The sequence below is a fragment of the Colletotrichum lupini genome, chromosome 2, assembly GCF_023278565.1.
Source record: "Colletotrichum lupini chromosome 2, complete sequence".
Classification (NCBI taxonomy): Eukaryota; Fungi; Ascomycota; class Sordariomycetes; order Glomerellales; family Glomerellaceae; genus Colletotrichum; species Colletotrichum lupini.
In genome coordinates this window covers 2,559,622-2,579,305 of record NC_064675.1, presented here as the reverse complement: position 1 = coordinate 2,579,305, position 19,684 = coordinate 2,559,622, and the positions used below count along the sequence as shown (strand labels likewise).

Below are 19,684 nucleotides of genomic sequence, written 5' to 3'. Positions count from 1 at the left end.
GGATCGAGCACCCAAAGTGTCTCGTCCGCAACGGTCGTGTCTAAAAGACTTTCATTCTCAAAGAGAACAGCACAAGATGTCTATGCTCGCCATGGCTGCTCCGTCCCCCCATTCAGCATTCAAGAACTACCCCTGGGATGGCGGCAGGTCTTCCTCAGACTACTCCTCGCGCCCTCGTACTGAGCCCGAGAGAATCGCCTTGCCATCAATTCGTCAGGTATGACGATTCTCGCCGCCCACAGAGGCGTTTGAGCACACAACTGACTGGTATACAGGCCATCCCAGAACTCCACCTTCGCCTGCAACCCCAGGAGGCATCAACCACCAGAACTACCTCTTCCAACACCTCGCCAACAGTCGGATATGCCGGTGTCATGACGCCTCCCGAGTACGTTCACTCGCCAAACTCGAACAAGAGGAGGAGACTCTCAATCGACGAGGAGCAGGAGAGCGAGAGAGTCAGCCGTGTCCCCAGACTTTATGAGTCTCCTGCTCGCATTCCTCAGCGCCAGATTTCCCCGCCAGTTCCTTCCCGCGCTGCCACTGAGAGCTGGACTGGATCCGCAAGGACGAGCCCTTACATGTCTTCATCTGGCATGCCTTCCATGAGATCCCCCGCCATGGAAGTCAACGAGCGTCTCGAGTCTCGCCCAACACTTCCCAGCCTCCCGCCCATGAACTTCGAGAGGGAATCGATCCCCATGCAACGTGTCCGCGGCCACTCCCAAGACGAGTTCCAGCCCATCCGCCCTTCCATGACCATGTCTTCAGGACCCATGATGGAGGCTACTCCTTCATACCGCCCCAGCGGATACGCCTATGGATACCACCACCCCAGCCGAGTCCAGTCTCTTTCCCTCGGCTCCATTCACCCCTTCGACCGCACACCATTCTCAGCCGCCGGCTACGGTCACTACCCTGAGTTCATGCGCATCGGAGAGCTTGGAGCCATGGGAATGCACGGTGACAGCAAGCAACGCAAGCGCCGTGGCAACCTGCCAAAGGAGACGACTGACAAGCTGCGTGCTTGGTTCGTCGCTCACCTGCACCATCCCTACCCCACGGAGGACGAGAAGCAGGAGCTCATGCGTCAGACCGGTCTGCAGATGAGTAAGTTTACACTTTTCAGAGCCCGTTAGGTGTGGGACCAAAAAACGCTAATCTTTTTGCCTCTAGACCAGATCTCCAACTGGTTCATCAACGCGCGGCGCCGTCAGCTTCCCACCATGATCAGCAACGCCCGTGCAGAGTCCGACGCCATGTCCAGCCGCAGCGGCGAGAGCAAGATCCTCCCGTCGACAGAGCGCAGCGAGTACGACGACGGCAAGCGCAACAGCGTCCCCCTCAGCGATGGCGAGGCCTTTGATGAGGACATGGACCTGAAGCAACGGCGCTCTGCACACATCAAGAGGGGAAGCATTTAGAAGAAAACGCCTCTTGAATCATCCGAGACAAAGAAACAAAAAACGTCAAACAAAAAAAATACTATCAACGCCCAAGACAAAGGGCAACCTCCTGCGACTTAAGAATTCTTTTATCACTATACCAGACGCGCGCTTCATTCTATCTTATCATCATTAACGACGGACCACGACCGCAAAAGACCCAACCACAACAAAATTCGGCAAAATCAGGGGCAAATTTCTAATATTCATGAGCTTTGTATAAAAAACAATACCGCCAGGAGTTGATGGGATCAAGTCCCTCCTCCTGGAAAGCACCCTTTTCTACGTCGACTGTATCTATGGGGATAATGTATTCTTACACAACACACAAGAAAAGGCGACTTGGGGTTTTACATCACAACACACACAAATGGGACAACTAGGGGCGGGATCTGGAAGGGGGGATAGGTGGGAAACCGGATTGGGCTGGTCGGACAGACAAATCTGCATAACAAGTTTTTCTCGACAACTGTTTTATTTTTTTCACAACTGGGGTGGGAGGTGTTTCATGGGTTGGGCAAAGGGGTCAAACATTTTTATTTCTCTTTCTCTTCAACCCAAAGAGCCAAACCAGAGGCTTGAGCTTCTCTCTTCATCACAGGATACGTAGAACGATATCATTGTAACAAATTCTCTTTATTTAACTGTCTATGAGCCCATACACAAAAAGGATGATATTCTCTTGTATATAGTACAAAAACATTCCAAGATCACATTTCTTAACTCGTATCTCCCAATCCATTGCTGTGTCCAACACTCAGAAAGATTGACAAGTTTTTTCTCCTCTGTATTTCTGCATAGTCCACATGGTGAACCCAACAGTCCGGCACCATAGGAAAAGCAAGACAGCCCTGCCTCAGAGTAAAAGGGGGTGGGTGTGTGTGTGTCAGTGTCTGATGCGCTTGTTTCTTGACAGTGACAGACAAACATGTTCCCTATGTCACATCCCTCTTTGGTAGAACATTTCTTGTCCAAAACAAACAAACAAACCGTCGGAGACTTCCAAGTCCACGGGCCTCTTCTCTGGTTCTTCAGCTGAACAAAAGTCAAGAGATGGTGAACAATCCAAGCGCAATGTTTACATTTTGCACGCACATCCAATCGGACACAACAAAACACAATCACCACTAACACTGTAACTTTCTACAACTAGGCAACTAAACAAGAAAGCAAGAGGCTGGGCTGAGAGGTACATACGTATGTGTGTGCATGTATGTGCATATGTGCGAGTGTGTGTGTGTGTGTGTGTGTTCGAACATCAAGCAACAAGAAACATGAAAGGTCTGTGTGGTTTCCCAGTTCCTGGATGACAGTCAAACCAAAGGCACTCCCACCCCTCCCCTCCTTACCCTGCCTTACGAAAGGCCTGGCTGGCTACGTGCCGTGGTATTCCGACAACGTCACACGCATGGTGTTGGGTCTTGTTGTTGCTCTCCACATCCATCCAACCCGGGCGCTTTCACCGTGCTCATCACCTTGCCTTAGTCGAGGGCTGAAGGAGGAGGAGGGAGGGCTGGCAAGAGCCCCCTCCAGGGCTGCGTGTATGTGCATGTGCGGGTGTGCGTGATGCGTTTTGCGTATTGCTGTGCATTTGCGTTTACCTGTGCGGTCGTTGCTGAAGTGTGAACATGGAGAACTTGGAGGCGTGTGAGAAAAATGGCGGCGACCCGAGATCCTGGGCGGCGAGCTTCTTAGTCCCGCGGAAAAGGTCCGTCCGTTTACAGCTTTGCCCCTTCAAACTACCCCCGTTTCCCGCCTTTTTGCCGGTGCCGTTGTGACCGAGACGTCGATGATATCGTTGTTTTGTGCGCGGCGGATGGACGTTTCTCTCCAGAGACTTACGGTCAAGGTGAAAGGGCGGACTACTGCAGTCGCCTCTTCCCTCGATCTCAGTCTCTGTGTGATTTTCCCGCCGTCACCGCCGCTTGGCCTCTTTTTTCCCCCCTCAGACTCCGGTTGCTCCGTCATTACACACGGATTCTGCAGCGGGCGGGCCCTTTTCCTCGAGGGGCTGATGGTTGAATGAATAGTCGTCACGCAAAAAGGCGGGATGGAGACAAGATCAGACACTGTAAACGCACGTGTGTGTCGACAAACCCCTACAACAATTCTCCGAGATTGGTAGAGAGCGGCCGCCCTCTTGGTGTTAAATAAATTGTTAAGCTGACCGAGTTTCTTCAATGAAGGCCACCATCTCTTTCTCTAGTGTCCCTCTTAGAGCTCTTTTTTGGTGCCGGGCTAATTAATGTCTGCTTGCTAAGTTGACTAGTCTGATATTGTAGTTCGTCGTTGCCCCCCCACTTTGGAATTATCCCGCCATTTCGTTATGACAACAAGTCCGCTTCTTTTTTTTTTCCAACGCGATTAGTTTGTGTGGAGAAGGTACATAACTTCTGCAAGCACATCGCATCACATTAGGTGGTTCATGTGGGCAGCAAAAAGCGAGTGACTGACGAGGATTGAGGAGGCACAGAGGCTGGAGGATGAGGTGAAGAACCAAGCTACTGTATGCTCTAATGTGAGGTGATGCGTGTGTTTGGTGATTTTTGTGTGTGAGTACATGTAAGTCTACCTTATGTTGTACATGGCCGACAGCGTTTAGTAATGTATGTGGCGTCGTGAAACGTGAAACCTCTCACACACAGCCATTTTCCTCGGGTTCTGCAGCTCTCTCTCTCTCTTTACACTGCGACATACCAAGGTGAAAAGAAGACTAACGCTTCAGGTCAGGGCGTTACAGCTGATTCGCTGGATTCCGAACATTGAATGGGTATCGAAACTGTAGGTATTTCCCTGCGTGCTTGTACGAGATGAGGCGGGTATCAAATCAGGCCAGGGCAATACATATTTTCCTTTCTTTTTTCGGTGGTTTCACAAAGAGCGCTGCAGGCGCGGACGGATTCGGGAGGGGCCCTCCCCTTCCGCCGCCCCTTCTCGAGGGGAATCACGGGACTCGCGGAAAATGATAATACGAGAAAGGAGAAGTCAGGAGCGTAAAGGTGAAATCGGGTCAGGTCAGGTCAGGTCAGGTACCTGCAGTTCCTGAGCAACCCACACCAACAAAAGTTAAGTACGGATGCTGTGGCGTAATCGTTCATCAAGAAAAACGAGGCCAGCCGCAGTCTCCGGACCCCAACAACACACCAACACACAATGACATTGACATGATGGAGCAAACACCGAAAAGGCGGAGTGGGCTAAATGTTTAGAAACCTCCATCCTCGGCCGGCCTTGCGAAATACATGGACCACACTCACACTCACACCCGCATTCACACACATAATATCCGGAATGGATGCTTTACTCCACAGGAACTAGACACGTCCCCTACCTTAGTTTACCCATGGCCCGCCGCGCCGCCCGTCACAGAGGCACACCTTGGACAGTTCAAGTTCTGAGTGCGACCCTTCTTTTCCCCTCGGTGGCAGGCCTCGCCGTCCTTTCGCGCTACCTTACCTTACGGGCCTGGCTCATGGGAACGTCGGCGAAGCTGTGGTAGCCACGCAGACGCACGCCAACGACGCAACCTCTTCACCCGGGTGGGATGGACACCCGCCACTACACTACTACCTCTCTTCTTCAGGTGCTCTGCGAAAGTGGGTTGCCTGGTTGCATATTCGGGCAGTGGACCAACGCCTCCCGATCTCGATAATGGGAGCTGCAGATCTCCTTGACCACCTTACCTACGTCCGTCCTACCCTCTAAGTCCCTGCGTACGTACAGGAGCGCTGGTTCTATCCCGCCCTTTCTGTTGTCTTTGAGGCTTTCTTCTTTTTTTCTTTCTTTTTTCTCCTTTTCTGCCCACACTCGGAAGGGTGACCCTCAATGTTAGGTACTTCCACGAGAACCCCAGTGTACTTTGACAATGGGGCGAAACATTGGCATGCTACTACTAGTTACTGATGATGCCTTGCAGTTGCTTTCCCACCCTTCATGCCATGCGGGTGTCTAACCTTGCTGCTCTCCTGACTTGTCCTCAGACTAGGTTGCTGCTGCTACATGCAAGCTGCACATGCATGACCCGTGGATTATTGGGAGCTCTTTTGCCAATTACTCTTTCCGCAGGTGGTTGAGATAAACCTCCTTTTCCTGTCTTTGTCTCTCACATCTTGGCAGGACGCAAACCTTCATTAATTCCCGGGACAAAAAAAAAGCAAGGAACCATAATGGCAGGTAGACACGGACATGGATCGCTGGTCCACGTTGCCCGTGTCAAGGCCGAAAGTGGTCGACTGCCGGTGTCAGGATACCTCCTCGAAGGCCCCTTGACTGGTCGTGACAGAAGAACCCAAGACGGCTGGATAGGGGGGGTAATAGAACTGGTCGGAGCCATTAGCATGGTCATCCGATGAAGTAACCTTGGTCTTGCTGAGACGTTGACGTGAAGGGGGAAGCAAGTCAGTCCTTCCAAGGGGGTGTGAAGTTTGATAGGTACGAGGCAACAACCACCACTACACCATAAGCTCAATCTCGACAACCAACCCAGCCAAAGGGGGCCTTCGATACGTTTCCGCACCATTCCCCCCTCTCATATCGTGCGTGTGCTCTTAGGGAGTTGGGCTTGCCGCCCGAAAGTCAGATTAACATCTGCCAGTGTGCTACGGCAAAATCCTGACAAGTGACTGGGCCCGATGCAAGGTGCGGCAGGTGTCTAGAGGTTGAATGAGGGCGAACCAGAGTGGGAAGCGAGACTCGTCGTGATTGCGATGTCACTGGGCCTCGCGTCCGATGCACAAGCGTCGTAGCTTTGTGTGAGATGACAGCCAGTCGCAACGGCCACTGGACGAAGAAGGGGTGGGGAGGGTGTGCAGATTCACAACGTGTGGACTGCAGCACAACACAAGACGAGACCCAGGAAAGGCCGCCGTCGACAGGGAACAGGGCTCGCACGTCCGGTTGCTTCAAGCCGGGCCAAGAACGGCCGGCGCTCAGAAGGGATGTCAGTTGCCCACCCTCAGGCACGGGACATGAGACTTGGGGTGGAAGGTTGGCGAGTCAAACTCCGCCTTCTGGTACGGCTGTTGCTGTTACAATGTTAATAGAGCTTGAGGCGGCAGGAAGCTATCATGGATGTCAGCAACGAGGCCAAGCTCAGCCCATCAATGAGCGTGAGGGTGGGAGAGCGACCAAAGAAGGCATGGGCTTGCCATGTCAGCGTCGCTAGGTTCGTAGGGCCTGTTACTGCAGCATAGAATAGGAAGGCCGAAAGATATTGGGATGGGAAGGCGTAGATCCATCATCCAAGGGTGTGTGACTTTCTCATTTGTTCGGCACTTTCTGGCGGAGCTGGGAGGCGTTAGATGCAAACGACCTTGCGCGGCGCAATCGAAGCGTGATGCCTATGGAGATGTGCAAGAACCTGGAAGCCCTGGATGGATGGTGACATGCCGTATCGCCACTTGAGATGCAGCATTAGAGAGCATGGCCATGGTAGACCGGGGAGTATGGTGAGGAGAAGTTCAAACGACGTTGGCGCGATGGAGAAATGGCGGGCGGGTCTACAATCTGTAGCGGGTCCACGGAGATCAGCGGATCTACATTGGACAACGACAACCACGGTGCCACAGTATTATCATACAGGCACATAGAACGAACACAGGGATTTGCGCGCTGACGAGGAATTGGGATGAAGGCAAGCCATAGCGGCCGGATGTATCATGTATCCGTAAGGGGGATGCCAGTTCGTGATGCCTGGGCCCTGTCGACGAAAGCAATTCCGTTTCCAGGATAGCAGATTGGGGCTATGTGGATGGGCGTCGTGAGCATGCAATTTCATGGCGTGGTGAACAATTTGCAGGCCAATAATTAGATGGAACTTGGAGTCGATGCTTGTCTTGGTGGAGGGCCATGTTCGATACATGTCAAGGCGATTGGCTGTTTGGGATTGGCGGAAGGTATCGAGACTCATTCGAGAGGGTCCAAGGTGCGGATGTCGGGAGTGTTTCGAGGGCATTCAAGGGTCGATAGACTATGGCGCCAGGAGCGTTAGTTTCGTGCTCTGCTCGCTCTTTGGCGTTTGTGGCTTGTCTGTTGGTCGGCCAGACTCGCATGGCAAGGCCGATGAGGCGCATCTGGAAAGGGTAGAAGGAGAGCGTCTTTGTCTCAGGGCATTCCTTTGACGGATTCAAGGTGTTCCATGAAGTTGGTTCGCCTCTTGAGGATGCTTAGCGGATAGCCGCGGCCGTGTTGGCGCTTTGAGAAGGTCTGCAGCGACAAGTAGTCGAGCACAGTCGCCGGGCCCCCATGTTTCGAATACTTCTGCTGGGGCTCTCCAGGAATGCTTCTCCTGTGTATGGGTAGGCCAAGACGTGTCAGGGTATTGAATCCCTTGAGCAGGTACCACTTGATGATTTGAATTTCTTCGGCCCCCTTTGTTTTCGGAAACGTAGCAAAGTACTGAGCCGGTTCGGGAACGAGGTGTCTCCTGTCAGAGCCGTCGTGCAGCGGGCAGAGAGAGGGCCGAGGGGCGGGTGCCGCACACATCATTAATGATTGACCAAAAGTGCCTTGACGTGCCGGGAAAGGCCTGGTACGAGAGGGATGCCAGCGATGACTCGCCGGTGGAGGAGAGCCGTTGGGGATGTAACTCTGTGATGTGTGTGAAGTATCTTTCTTCTCTTTCGCGGCAAGTCGATTTCCAAGACGCGCATTCTCCGTACACTACCGATACAGAGTAGTAGGAAGCGTGATGAAGAATGCACGGGAACGCAAGATTGTGAGTGGAGGATTGACGTTCACGCTGGAGATTGAAGATGGCTTGTGCCCCACAACCTAACTCTAAGGTACGAAGTGCTTCGTACCTCACCATGCTCACTAAGCCCAGGGTACGTACACGGTAAACCCTGGTCAGGCGGTCCGGACCAGTAGCGACGATACGTACCTCTGCCTGACGTTGGTGAAGTCCCGTGGGATCCACTTGAGCTTCATGTTCCTTCCTTCCTTTCCAGGCCTTGCCGAAAAGGTACTCCCAGTCTGGGCCTGAGCGGGTGGGTCTTTGATGTACCTTTCTCAAATAAGCTCCCAGGCAACCTAAGCTCTGATCCAGCTCCATTTCTGTTGGGCCGACCAATGAGAATGGGAGTATACGTATTCCAGGAACATATCGAGATACCGAGACCGTTAGGAAGTACCGGGGTTCTTCCTCCCTATTTCTACCAGGTAGATATCTAGTAGGTATCAATTGAACAAGGGTTTGTCGTCGTTTAAGCAAGGCGTGAACCGTTGAATCCCTACTCCAGTGATGTACGACGCTCAATCGCCATTGCCAACAGTGCCGTATCGCGATCATTATCCGCGATGTAGCACTGACTGGATGGCTGCCATCCTCCAGCCTCCAGGTCCGGGCTATAAGCGGAAGGGTAGGGGAGGGAGGGACGGGGGCCATGTGGGGAATGATCCGGTCATGGCTGCCATAATCCCGGCGCCCCGATTTCCGCCTATCATCCGCAGCAAATGATCGCCGGGCCCCGGTCGCCATCTTGCAGCCGCCCTGGTTTGGCCCTGGTTCAATCGAGCCTGAATGCCACTCAACTTGTCAACTACTGCGTACTTACCGCGTAGTAGTTTGCGGATTTTCCGACCCATGCTCCAAGAGATTTTGTTCCTTGACATGGCTTTTACGATTCAAGGTTTACCTGTCGCAGATACGTAGTAGAGAATGGACACAATATTGTGCCTACTGCGCAAGATCAACCACGAATACCTAGTCGCGAGAGACGGATATCCCACCTACCATTCAAGCGATGCCCTCGTACCAATTCCGCCATCACCTCCATCCCGACGACATCCGTGCTTCCTCGGACTATGCCCCAATGGTCCGTTCAGAGACACTTACCTACCTTAGTCACTCGAGGATTCAAGCCAAGCAAGGTAAATCTCTGCAAAAACGGAGCAGCGGTCAGGTATCCCACATGAACACTGTAGCATAGTACCAACCTATGTACAAGTGCGGGTACGTGAGCAGGATATCCTCCTCTTATGCCTTCTCTAGGTACATGCTGGACACTGCTACTTGCTTGCTGGGTCATGACCCAGAAGAACTGGTACATCCGTGGCGCCTTGCACCTGCTCTCACAGAACCAGCTCGTCACTGGATCACAGAGGGCCTCAGAAAGAGTGCTTCCTTCCTCAATCCGAGCATGTCACGCATGGCGACCCAAGGTATGTACAGATCTGGGGCTGCGGCTGCCGCCAACGTAGGGCAATGCGACCTGACTTGAGGTGCCAGTCAGCGAGACATTGGACGCCCCATCTGCCAGCTTGCCAGTGCATCGTCCAGACTCCAGTGGACGCCTTGGGAGGCTTCTCGTTGCATAACTCGACACTAGAGCGTCGCCATACCATCTCCACCTTGCATTATGTTTCGTCACGATAATGGGCCACACTCGGTCGGACCTTGACTCAAGGCGTAAGCCTAGAGCGGCCTCTTCCCAACATCACGCAGCCTGGCTCACTCAATCAGAGTCTCCAACACATCGTTTCTGCGTGTGTGCCCCCCATCGCTTATCACACTTTGCCTCCTCAAGACCAGTGTGCCCTGCAGGCTGAGAAGGTCAGTCTAGCATGGCCTGGCCTGCCGAAAGCCAAGGAGTGTGTCACTGACTTCACAAGTTGTGAGTTGTCCCTGCCCCCATCCTCACTCCTCAAAACATAGTTTGCTCTGACGTCTATCCCGATTCACACCCGTCAGCCGCTTGGTTCCACTCGACTAGCAACGCACCGGGCGGTCATAGGTACTTCCCCAGCCTAACCCACGTCGGCTCGTCTCTCATCCTCAAAGTTAGTGTTTCTACGAGGGCTGCCCTGAATCGCAACGGCCGACGATCCCCGTTGCCTGTCTGCTCCCTTGTCAGGTGCGTTTGGCTCCTCGACTCTAACTGGCTGGGACCTTCCTCCGATGCGCGGCTGCTTTGAAGGATGCACAGAACACGAGGGCGCTCAGATGACAAGTCTGAAGGGCACCACCCACTGGCAGCAAGCCAAACAGCATATTTTTGGTGAAACCACCTAACAGAGGCCACTCCAGCCCCTTTCATTCTACCATCATGGCAATCCTCATACTTTGCTTTGATGGGGCTGGATTTACCTACGCACAGCCCTGATAACAGGGCATTACAGAGTTTCCAAATCCATGTCGCCAATCTTCGAGAATCACTAAGATCACGGCTTGTCTGCTGACCACGCGGCGGGAAGATCATGAAGCCTGGGCCACCGTCGATCCTGATCAGCAAGAGTCCTGCGCCAAACGCCGAAATCCCCGGGTTCGTTCGGCTTGTCAATCTTAGTTGGCTTCATCTCCCGTCAAGTCTCTCGCCCACATATTCCTAAACTGGCCTCCCGAGAAGCCACTTGAGCAATCCTCTTAGTGCCACACAAAATACCTTCCGAAGAACTCGCGATCTGTGGTCGCTTCGGCCCCGCAGAGGAGTAAGCCAAGCATCCCAGTCAGCAAGCGGTGGCGGGCAAGCGCTGCCTGCGCAAGAGACGTTCTTGGCAGTTCGTAGTCAACCTCAAAATCTCTTGGCCGCGTTCGTTGAATGATTATCCCCAAACGCCGTCGTGTGTCAATTTCTCACCCGGCGTTGTGCTGACATCCAGACCACGACGATCATCAGCCTTGGGGCCAAGCCTAACGATGTCTTTTGCCATGAGGCGCTAGACTGGGATACCGTGTGCAGCTGTCAAAAGGTTCAATGTCTCGCTCGCATATTCGGCTTCTCAAATCCAGTCAATGGTGCTACCTTTGGTGTCATACTCAACCGAGGGACAGTGTTGGAAGCGTGGTGGAATAGTGGACCGTGGCGTTCGGCGCGCGTCAATCCTCCACGCTCGCCCGTGTTTTAGTTCGGCAGCAATGTGAGACTAGTGGCAATTCTCTCGGCGCGGTTTCGACTGGTAATTTCCCGACTCCGTTGCAAATCACACTCGCGACTACGAGGAGGATGCCGTACAAGGCGTAGTTGGAAGGCCTGGCCGTCACCTTGATTCTGGCGGGCGCCATCGTCAGTGGCTGCCGTTACTCGACACGCTTCACCGATGAAGTACATAGCCGGATCTCCCGTCATCCTTCGAAGAACAGAGTTTCAGACCGTCGACTGTGACGAATGAGAGTAGGTGTGATCACTCGTGATCGTCCCACCAAGGTGAGAACAGTCCATCTGACCGCGACTGACCACGAGAGACTGGCACTCAGGCACTGTAGGTAGGTATTTGCCCTATGGCCGAATGCTATGACAGCACAATTGGGATGGCAGTCGGTGAACACCTTGACCCAGGGCCCAGAGTGCAGCAACTCTGTCCATCCCGTTGGGTATTCGTTCCTGAGGCGCCACGGAGAATTTTAGTCTTTTGACGACGCAAACTCAAAAACTCGTCATCACCAAGATTGCAGACGTTTCTTCGTCGGCTACTTTCACCTGATACCTTAGCTCTGGGGACACTGACAAGCTTGGCTGTCGGCTCGCCATTAACTTCGGCCTTTGGCGATGGATCCAGATCATCCAGGGGAGGCGGCGATGAGCCTCCGCCGATCGTTGAACATCCCCCGAGCTGTCCGTGGGCCTGCGCAGCTGCGGTGCTGCGATCGGCCTCAGCGTTCCTGGCGAAGATCACCGGGCCAAGAGCCACCAAAAAGGGCACTTGGCAGCGGCTAGGCGGAAGGCTCGGCCGAGCCGGAGCCGGATGGGATGAGATCACCGGAAGAGGTCGCCGAGTGTCGGCCAATCCATCCGCGCGTGGAGTTTGCGGAGTTCCACAGATTATCGGCTGAAGAGCGGGAGAATATCGGACAGTGTCCGGCAACGGCGCCGAAGATCTCGACGTCGTTAGTATCCATTTTGCGCCGTTTAACAGACTTGGCATACCTACATGAATTGCAACCCACGTGGAGAGCAGCGTGCACAATTGGTCGCTCAGTCTCTGGGCAGTAAGAAGATCGAATTGTTCAACTCCTGGGGCTCATGATGAGTCATCACAGAAGGCTCGTCATAGAACTCTCCAGAGCCAATCAGAACGAGGCACTAGATCCATCTCGGACATCGGACATCGGTGCAGAAACTGTCCGACTGAGTAAAGAATGGGGCCGGCACACGCTCGAGCGCGTATCTGCCTGGTGTAGACCTGTTCCTAATAGTGTAGCAAAGGGCCACAGAGAAACTGTGAGTTACTCTTTGGCCTTTTTCGCCGCAATAGTGCTTCTCCAAAGCCCGCATTACGTACCCATTGTCTCTTGCGTCACGCTGCAGTCCACCCGAGTCCGACTCTCTCCCGTATCTTCCGAGTTGTCCTGAGTCTTGGAGCCCCCCCCCGGCGCCGCCGAGGCCCACTCCCGGCACTCTCTCCCTATCTCCCGCTTGCCGAGGTCTCGGAAGGAAGTTTTTGCGGCTCATCATGGAGACTGACGACGGCGTACAAGCGGACCTTCCGGGCTCCGCCGCCAACGGTTCGGAGCCGTTGGCGTGTGTGACATGCCGGTCTCGGAAGCTTAAGTGTGATCGGGTGAAGCCGGCATGTAGCCGTTGCTTGAAAGTCAAGGGAGAATGTGTGTATCCGGAATCCAGGAGGAAGCCCGCGTTCAAGCGGAAGAATGTGAAGGAGCTCGAAGAGAGGCTAGGTAATGCGCTCTCATATACTTTTCCGCCAAAAGGAGCGTGTTACTGACCAATATGTATAGCCCAAGTGGAGGATCTTCTCAAAGAAGCTGCCAACAAGGGCAATGGGGCACTACCTTCTGAGGGTGACTTGGATAGCCGGATCAACATTGGCATGGACGACTTCCATGTCGACATTGAGACGATCATGGCCATGCAGAATGGTACCTTTGACGACGGATCGTCTGGTTTTCACACGGGAGTGAACATGAACAAGACGGCACCGCCCTCTCAACCTGAAGCACCAAGCTTTGCCAATGCCTCGGGGGAACTCATGGGGCTGGGGCTCTCAGAAGCTCTACCCCCTTTTGAGATGATGGAGGAGCTGTATGTTGGCATCTGACGCTGTCTTCCTTTTCTGCTCTCGCAATGGCACGAGCATATCTGACTGGAGAACCAGAAACAAGAGCTTCTTTGAGAGGCAACAGCACTTCATCCCTATCATTCACCCTGGACGATATCTCCAGGCGTTCTACTCGGCGCCTCATAAACGTCCGCCCATGTGTCTGCAGTACGCGGTCTGGTCTATGGCCTCCAACGGGCATGAGAAGTATAGCCAGTATCACGACATTTTCTACAAACGGGCTCGACAATACGCAGATGCGGATGAGATGAAGGTGAGTTTCCCCTCTCCCTCACCCTATGCTCTGGGTAGAATTCGCTGACGCTCACACTAATACGTTAGGGATTCGGCGAGCACTTCCTCACTATCCAACACGCGCAAGCGTGGGCTCTCATCGCGACAGACGAAGCGAGGTCTCTCTTCTTCACGAGAGCGGCAATGAGTTCCGCAAAGTGCGTTCGGCTCGTGGAGATGATGGGCCTTCACCGCATCGACGGCGACGGGCAGGAGATGGCGCCGACCCTTGCGCCGCCCACGTCGTGGGTTGACCTTGAAGAGCGGCGGAGGGCGTTTTGGGGCGCTTACTGCATCGACTGCCACGCAAGTATTGCGACTGGTTGGCCTACTCTCATTGACCCCAACGAAGTATGTTTCCCTGCATGTCCGCCCCCCTTTTCCCTTCTGAATACTGACCATCGGTAGATCACCACACATCTTCCCTCGTCAGAAGAGGCCTTCAACTCGGCCCGCGAGGAAGAAACATCTACCCTACCAGAAGCGTTCCAAGGCGCCTCGTACTCGACCTTTGCAGGCGCCGTCATAATGTGCTACATCTTCAACATGCTCCTGAAGCACGTGCACTGGGAGCGGCCCAACGACAGGCCCGCGGACGTCGAGTACGGCGAGTTCTGGAAGCGGCACAGGGACATTGACAACATGCTCTCGAGCGCCTTCATGTTCTTGCCGGAGCGCTTCCGCCTGCCGCAGAGCATGCGCGACCCTACGTCCGTTCACACGAACCTTAACCTACACGCCTCCGTGATCTGCCTCCACCACGCCGCGATCGACAGGATCGAGCGGAACAAGCTCCCCGAGCCGCTCAAGGCCGCCTCGGAGCTGCGGCTGCGAACGGCGGCTGAGGAGGTGGTGAGCATCATCAAGTTGACGAGCCACATGAACTCGGGCTATGTAAGTGAAAGCCACGTCCGCCTCGAACCCGGCTTCGGAAACGCTCATGCACTGCAGAAAAGTCCCATGGTCGCCTTATCGCTATACTCGGCCGCGTCTGTGTACGTGTACTCGGCGAAGTGCAACATGGACACCGGCTTCTCGACGGCGGACCTGCAGAATCTAAAGTTCATCATCAACGCCATGGAGGCGATTGGTCGGCGGCACATTATTACGCAGGCCTTTCTCCAGCAGATCTTCATGGACATCGAGCGCAACGGCCTGTCGGGCGTCATCGATCTGCCCAATCTGGCACACTACAAGAACCTCTTTGGCTGGACGTCGTCCAACATTCCCTTGCTCGCGCGGACGTCCATCTCGAAGCACACCGAGATCCAGCCGCCCTTGCCCGGCAGACTGCCGCTCGGCAACCCAAAGGGCACCGCCTACGAGCACTACCCGATCAGGGTGCAGCACGACGGCGGCTGCAACACCCCCGTCTCCATGGGCGGCACCAACCCGATGCTCGGGCCAACGCTCGGGAAGTTCGACCAGCCTATCGGGATGGGCCCGCCGTCTTCATCGGCGTCTATTGATACGCGGGACATGGGGCCGAACAAGCGGAAGCGGACATCGGAGTCGACGACGACTACATCGACAAAGAGCCCGGACGTGACGGGCATGGCGCAAGGGGCCGCCTTTGCTTATCCGCCGGTGCCTGTGGACTCTGGTATCGATAGCGTGGGCGGGTTCGGGTCGGGTCTCCTGCGAGGGAGCGGCATTATTGGACCAACAGCAGGAACGGCCACTTTTCCAGTCAACCTCCCGCACCGGAGTCCCGCGGCGGGACAGCCGTCGCCGACGTCCGCGTTCAACAAGAGCACGCCGTCGCAGTCGACGGGCGGGAGCAGCAGTAACAATACGCCGCCTGGTCTCGTACGGGGTAGCACGTCTTCGCCGGACGATGGAGGCACCACGCAGGGTGCCGGCGGTAGCGGCGGTGGGGGCGGGAACGTCAATGAGATTATCGATATCACGAGCATTCAGAACGCGATGCTGGGCGGTGGCGCCGTAGGGTCCTCGTCGACGTCAACGTCAACAACCACGTGGGACTCGAGGGGCTTGCAGTATGCCCCTAGCACGGATCCGGTTTCTTTTATGAATATGAACTTTGACTCCATTCCGCCGGGTATGGGGATCGATCCGTGGACTGTGTTGGCGAACATGGACGATTTGACGTGGACTGGGGACGGAGAGGTGTCAGCGGGGGCAGCTACGGGAGGGCTGAATGGGAATGGAACTACCGGGTAAGGTAGGATGGAATGGGAGTGGAGGGGATGTTTGGTTCGGACACGAGGAACGGATGGGTATGATACCGGAAATCTAGGCTTTTGTTTTTGGTTTTGTCGGCGGTTCCTGGATACAAGGGTGAGGGGAGGCGGTGGGATGAGGATTCAAGGTCTGATGATATCCAACGGGAAGGTGAGGTTTGGCGTCACAAAGCAGGCCAAAAACGCGGTGATATTGCATCAAGATGGCGGCGTATGAGGAAGGAGGCTTTGTTTGGCTGATGAACAAAACATCACGATTACTATGTGGGGACACGCAACGCATCTCATTCCGTTACTATACCAACTCAACAAAACATCACCACTATATCAAAACAAAATACCTTACGCAATAGCAGAAAACTCGATAGTTGACAAAAAAAGCTCGGGCGTTGGTTCGAACCCTATCCCTACGAAAAACCAGCGTCCCAGTTTATTCATCACCCGTTTAACCACCAGGCTACGTGGCCCCAGCAAGCTTGCGCTGTACCGGGGAGACACTCCTTCCTTCGAATCTGTGCCCTATGTATCCTCTAGTCGAAGTGGGAATACGCTCTGTGGAGGTGGAATACACTCCCGTTTGGCCGAGGTGGGAATACGCTCTGCCAAGATGGATTAAGGGCCAGATCTTCGTAGGCAGGTGCGTTGACCTGGACCTTCCACGCCTAATTCAGTCACACTGTCCGTAAATATTAAGATCCAAAGGCAAGGAGATTGAGCCAACACAGGTCGTCAATATCTCTGAAACGGTTTCTATTCACAGCCTTCCGTCGACATAGTTTGTTCATTGTAACACGGAGGCAATGTTGGCCCCTTAGCCGATTGTAGTCAAAGACTTTTGTATAGAGGGTGCTTCATTGATGAAACTTAGTATCTACGCAGTCTATCGCCTTATCTGAGAACTCAGTGTGCTCCTCACAGAGTGGTGCAGAAGTGCGGGTAGTGGACCTGAGATAGCTGCGGTCCATCGCTATGATGTTCCAGCCGCCTCGGTCAGGTTTGGCTACCACGTACATGAAGTCGAACAGATTCATTGGCCATGTCGACACGCTTCCAACCATGCTCTGTTTACTTGTCTTGCTTCCTTCGAAGTACTACCAGACCCTCGTGGTCGAAGTCGTTGGTCCATTTCATTTCCCATAGAGCATCTACTTTGTTGAACGCGAATTCAACTTTGTGCCCCCCCTCAGTATATATGGGGATACCTGAGGGTCCCAATTCTTTACCGTCCGCTCCAAGGTCGACTTTCTTGAGCTCAGTTCGTGCCCAGAATCTGCCCTCGCCGATGAGTGTGGAGAGTCGTGCCAGGCGACCAGTTCTGATCGGATCCTCCACAATGCCCTCGCTTCCGCCCTTAGTGTATCTCATCCCAAGGACTGGTTCAATATTTCCATGATTATCTCTCTGTGATCGAAGTTCCCAGATATCGACTTCATACTGGTTTTCTTCCTTCCTTGAATCAGGTTTTTCAGGACGGTACGTGTAATAGGTGCCGACGAAATCCTTGGGGTTGATTATATCGTCTGGAGTAGCTTCTGGCACTGTCTCGGGCTTCTTAGCGCTAGGCATTGTTGGAAAAGCTGCGGCGAATTGAGTAAATATTGGATGTAATGGTCTTGAATTGCAGGACGCTGTCTAGGGGGTGAATACTCGGTAGATAGGCAGCCAATCCATAGCATTTATGCAGATGATTTCTCTCATACTTAACCTACGCTGAAGACTTGAAGACTTGAAGACTTGAACTTCCCAAGCGAAGTCACGACTTCGAAGGAGGCGCTTTTGCTGGGGAGGAGTGAATATAGACTATGCGGTGAACATCTCCTTTATACTCATCAAAGGATCCTTCGTTGTGTGACATTAGCCGTCTTTGCTGAAGAACCCATGTGACTTCTACTGTTCAGTGTCACAAAGGAAAATTTTCATGGAACTTCCGAACATATATTCAGGATTCAAGAGAAGTCTCTCGCTAATAACCGCCCCTCGCTTAGTGTCGGTAGATGAACACCATAATGAAAGACGACGATACTTCTGTTCAGGATCTGAACAAACTTTACCTAAATATTCCCCACATCGTTCAGCGCTTCAGAGCTTGTTTCAGAGATTCTGATGACGATTCAAGATACAAGACGTATAGCTACAAGTCGACTCAGTCAGATAAGCATGCTACAGGTAACACTTGGCAGTTCTACTCATCCAACCTATTCTCGAGCTTGATACGCCCTTTACTAGACTCGGATTTATTTACTGATTCTTGGCCCTGGATGCCGATGGGATTGATTCAGTTGAGTATGATCAGGTTCTTAGTCAATGACAGAAGTCACGCCCCGCCAGACTGCACTACCAAATAAGGCGCAAAAGAGCCATCCATACTATGGCGGCGGAGTGACTTCCACCGGTGCAGTAAGGATACCCCATGATCTTTGAGCGCACTCCTTGTCTTCTGATAGAAAGTAGCGCATCTAAGAAGCAGCACATGCTGACCGGTTCGGCAAGAAGGGGGAAACTCGGCTGTTAGAGAACTCTGTGGCAAGGGGGGCATCAGGTATTCACCATCAGAACACAAGCGAAAGCGCGCCATTTGTCACATAAATAACAAAAAAGTTAAATATTTGATTGATTCTGTCTTGTTGAAGACGTGCGTATAACAGACTGACAAAAGCTGCCTTAGCACCTTACCCGCGGCAATATCTCTTATGAGGTGGGAGCCTCAGGGAGCATGACGAGTTCATCCCCCCACTACGACTCCGCCTCGACCGAATTATGAGCATTTCCTTGAAGCGGAGTAAGCATATCCCATCGCTGGCAGGGGTCATTTAGGATCCTCAACCATCGCATCTCCATAGTCGCGGCCTCGATGATGAACTCGATAGACTAGCCGCCTTCGGGACGCGCCTTTTCCGGGTCATACGGTCCGTCTTGAGTTTTCGCATCGTACCAAGCGCTTCGAGAGTAACAGTGGTTTGGTATACCAGTATCGCCATTTCCAGTCTTCGGAACCGTGCTATGCAACGGCTCGAGCCAGGCCATTCTGGTCTCGACATAGTGGCCAGTTGCGACAATCTTGATCCGCTCGACAATGATTGGCCTATGGTCTGACTCGCGGAACTTGATCTCAACTGTGTAATCTTCCGCAGAGCCAGGAATCGTTTTCCAGACATTCAATAGCCCGGCACTGTTCAAGAAGGCTCCGGGATACGGCGTGTTTCCGGACTTGACTGCGGATTTAGACTTAGACATGTCGGCAAAGACACAAAGCTCGAGAAAAGATTGGATATATTCGTTTGGAAATATTGGGATCTTGTCCTGGGTGGTAACAAGTCGCTGCATAGGGTAGGTAGCTCAATTAGAGCGTTGTTGATGAACACCCTATCCATTTTAAGTACTCTGCCTTACCAAGCAACATTTAAGACGTATCAAGTGAGCTTCTTCGATTGGTGATGAACATGACTATGGAGATTACTCATTTGGACCAAGGCATTTTCTTTGCTGAAGAACGTGTGTGACCGACCACCACTGGCCAGTAATGTTTACCTACATTCAACGAGAGGGTAAAATGCTCATGAATGTACAATACTCGCTTTATTTTCTGCCTTTGCTGATGAATGTATAGTATAAAGAGTGAAAAGATCACGGGGAAGCAAGCTAATGTTAACCGCCACAGCCGGGAATCACCAGATGAAGCATCACTACGTAGGTAGTCAAGGCGACGATCCACACAAACCTTATTGTGTTCAGAATCTCAAGTAGCAGCCA

General features: G+C 53.2%; 7 protein-coding genes across 7 annotated transcripts; 2 read left to right on the top strand and 5 right to left on the bottom strand.

The window, feature by feature from the left end:
* Positions 1-76: 76 nt before the first annotated feature.
* Positions 77-1,424, top strand: CLUP02_03059 (homeobox domain-containing protein; the record flags this gene model as incomplete). Its single annotated transcript, XM_049282086.1, has 3 exons — positions 77-217; positions 276-1,110; positions 1,177-1,424. The coding sequence occupies 3 exons, from the start codon at positions 77-79 to the stop codon at positions 1,422-1,424; spliced, it is 1,224 nt and encodes a 407-aa protein (XP_049139229.1).
* Positions 1,425-5,273: 3,849 nt separating this feature from the next.
* On the bottom strand, positions 5,274-5,977 carry CLUP02_03058 (uncharacterized protein; the record flags this gene model as incomplete). Its single annotated transcript, XM_049282085.1, has 6 exons — positions 5,274-5,302; positions 5,374-5,440; positions 5,500-5,546; positions 5,608-5,677; positions 5,726-5,813; positions 5,901-5,977. The coding sequence occupies 6 exons, from the start codon at positions 5,975-5,977 to the stop codon at positions 5,274-5,276; spliced, it is 378 nt and encodes a 125-aa protein (XP_049139228.1).
* A 1,570-nt stretch (positions 5,978-7,547) lies between these two features.
* Positions 7,548-8,922, bottom strand: CLUP02_03057 (uncharacterized protein; the record flags this gene model as incomplete). Its single annotated transcript, XM_049282084.1, has 3 exons — positions 7,548-8,033; positions 8,278-8,423; positions 8,679-8,922. 3 exons carry the CDS (start codon positions 8,920-8,922, stop codon positions 7,548-7,550), a joined length of 876 nt encoding a protein of 291 aa, XP_049139227.1.
* A 2,750-nt stretch (positions 8,923-11,672) lies between these two features.
* CLUP02_03056 (uncharacterized protein) lies at positions 11,673-12,305 on the bottom strand (the record flags this gene model as incomplete). The annotated part of the gene is made up of 1 exon (XM_049282083.1): positions 11,673-12,305. The coding sequence occupies one exon, from the start codon at positions 12,303-12,305 to the stop codon at positions 11,673-11,675; it is 633 nt and encodes a 210-aa protein (XP_049139226.1).
* Positions 12,306-12,833: 528 nt separating this feature from the next.
* On the top strand, positions 12,834-15,914 carry CLUP02_03055 (uncharacterized protein; the record flags this gene model as incomplete). Its single annotated transcript, XM_049282082.1, has 6 exons — positions 12,834-12,901; positions 13,004-13,056; positions 13,117-13,420; positions 13,494-13,710; positions 13,779-14,081; positions 14,139-15,914. 6 exons carry the CDS (start codon positions 12,834-12,836, stop codon positions 15,912-15,914), a joined length of 2,721 nt encoding a protein of 906 aa, XP_049139225.1.
* Positions 15,915-16,999: 1,085 nt separating this feature from the next.
* Positions 17,000-17,500, bottom strand: CLUP02_03054 (uncharacterized protein; the record flags this gene model as incomplete). Its single annotated transcript, XM_049282081.1, has 1 exon — positions 17,000-17,500. One exon carries the CDS (start codon positions 17,498-17,500, stop codon positions 17,000-17,002), a length of 501 nt encoding a protein of 166 aa, XP_049139224.1.
* Positions 17,501-18,802: 1,302 nt separating this feature from the next.
* On the bottom strand, positions 18,803-19,168 carry CLUP02_03053 (uncharacterized protein; the record flags this gene model as incomplete). Its single annotated transcript, XM_049282080.1, has 1 exon — positions 18,803-19,168. The coding sequence occupies one exon, from the start codon at positions 19,166-19,168 to the stop codon at positions 18,803-18,805; it is 366 nt and encodes a 121-aa protein (XP_049139223.1).
* Positions 19,169-19,684: the final 516 nt, after the last annotated feature.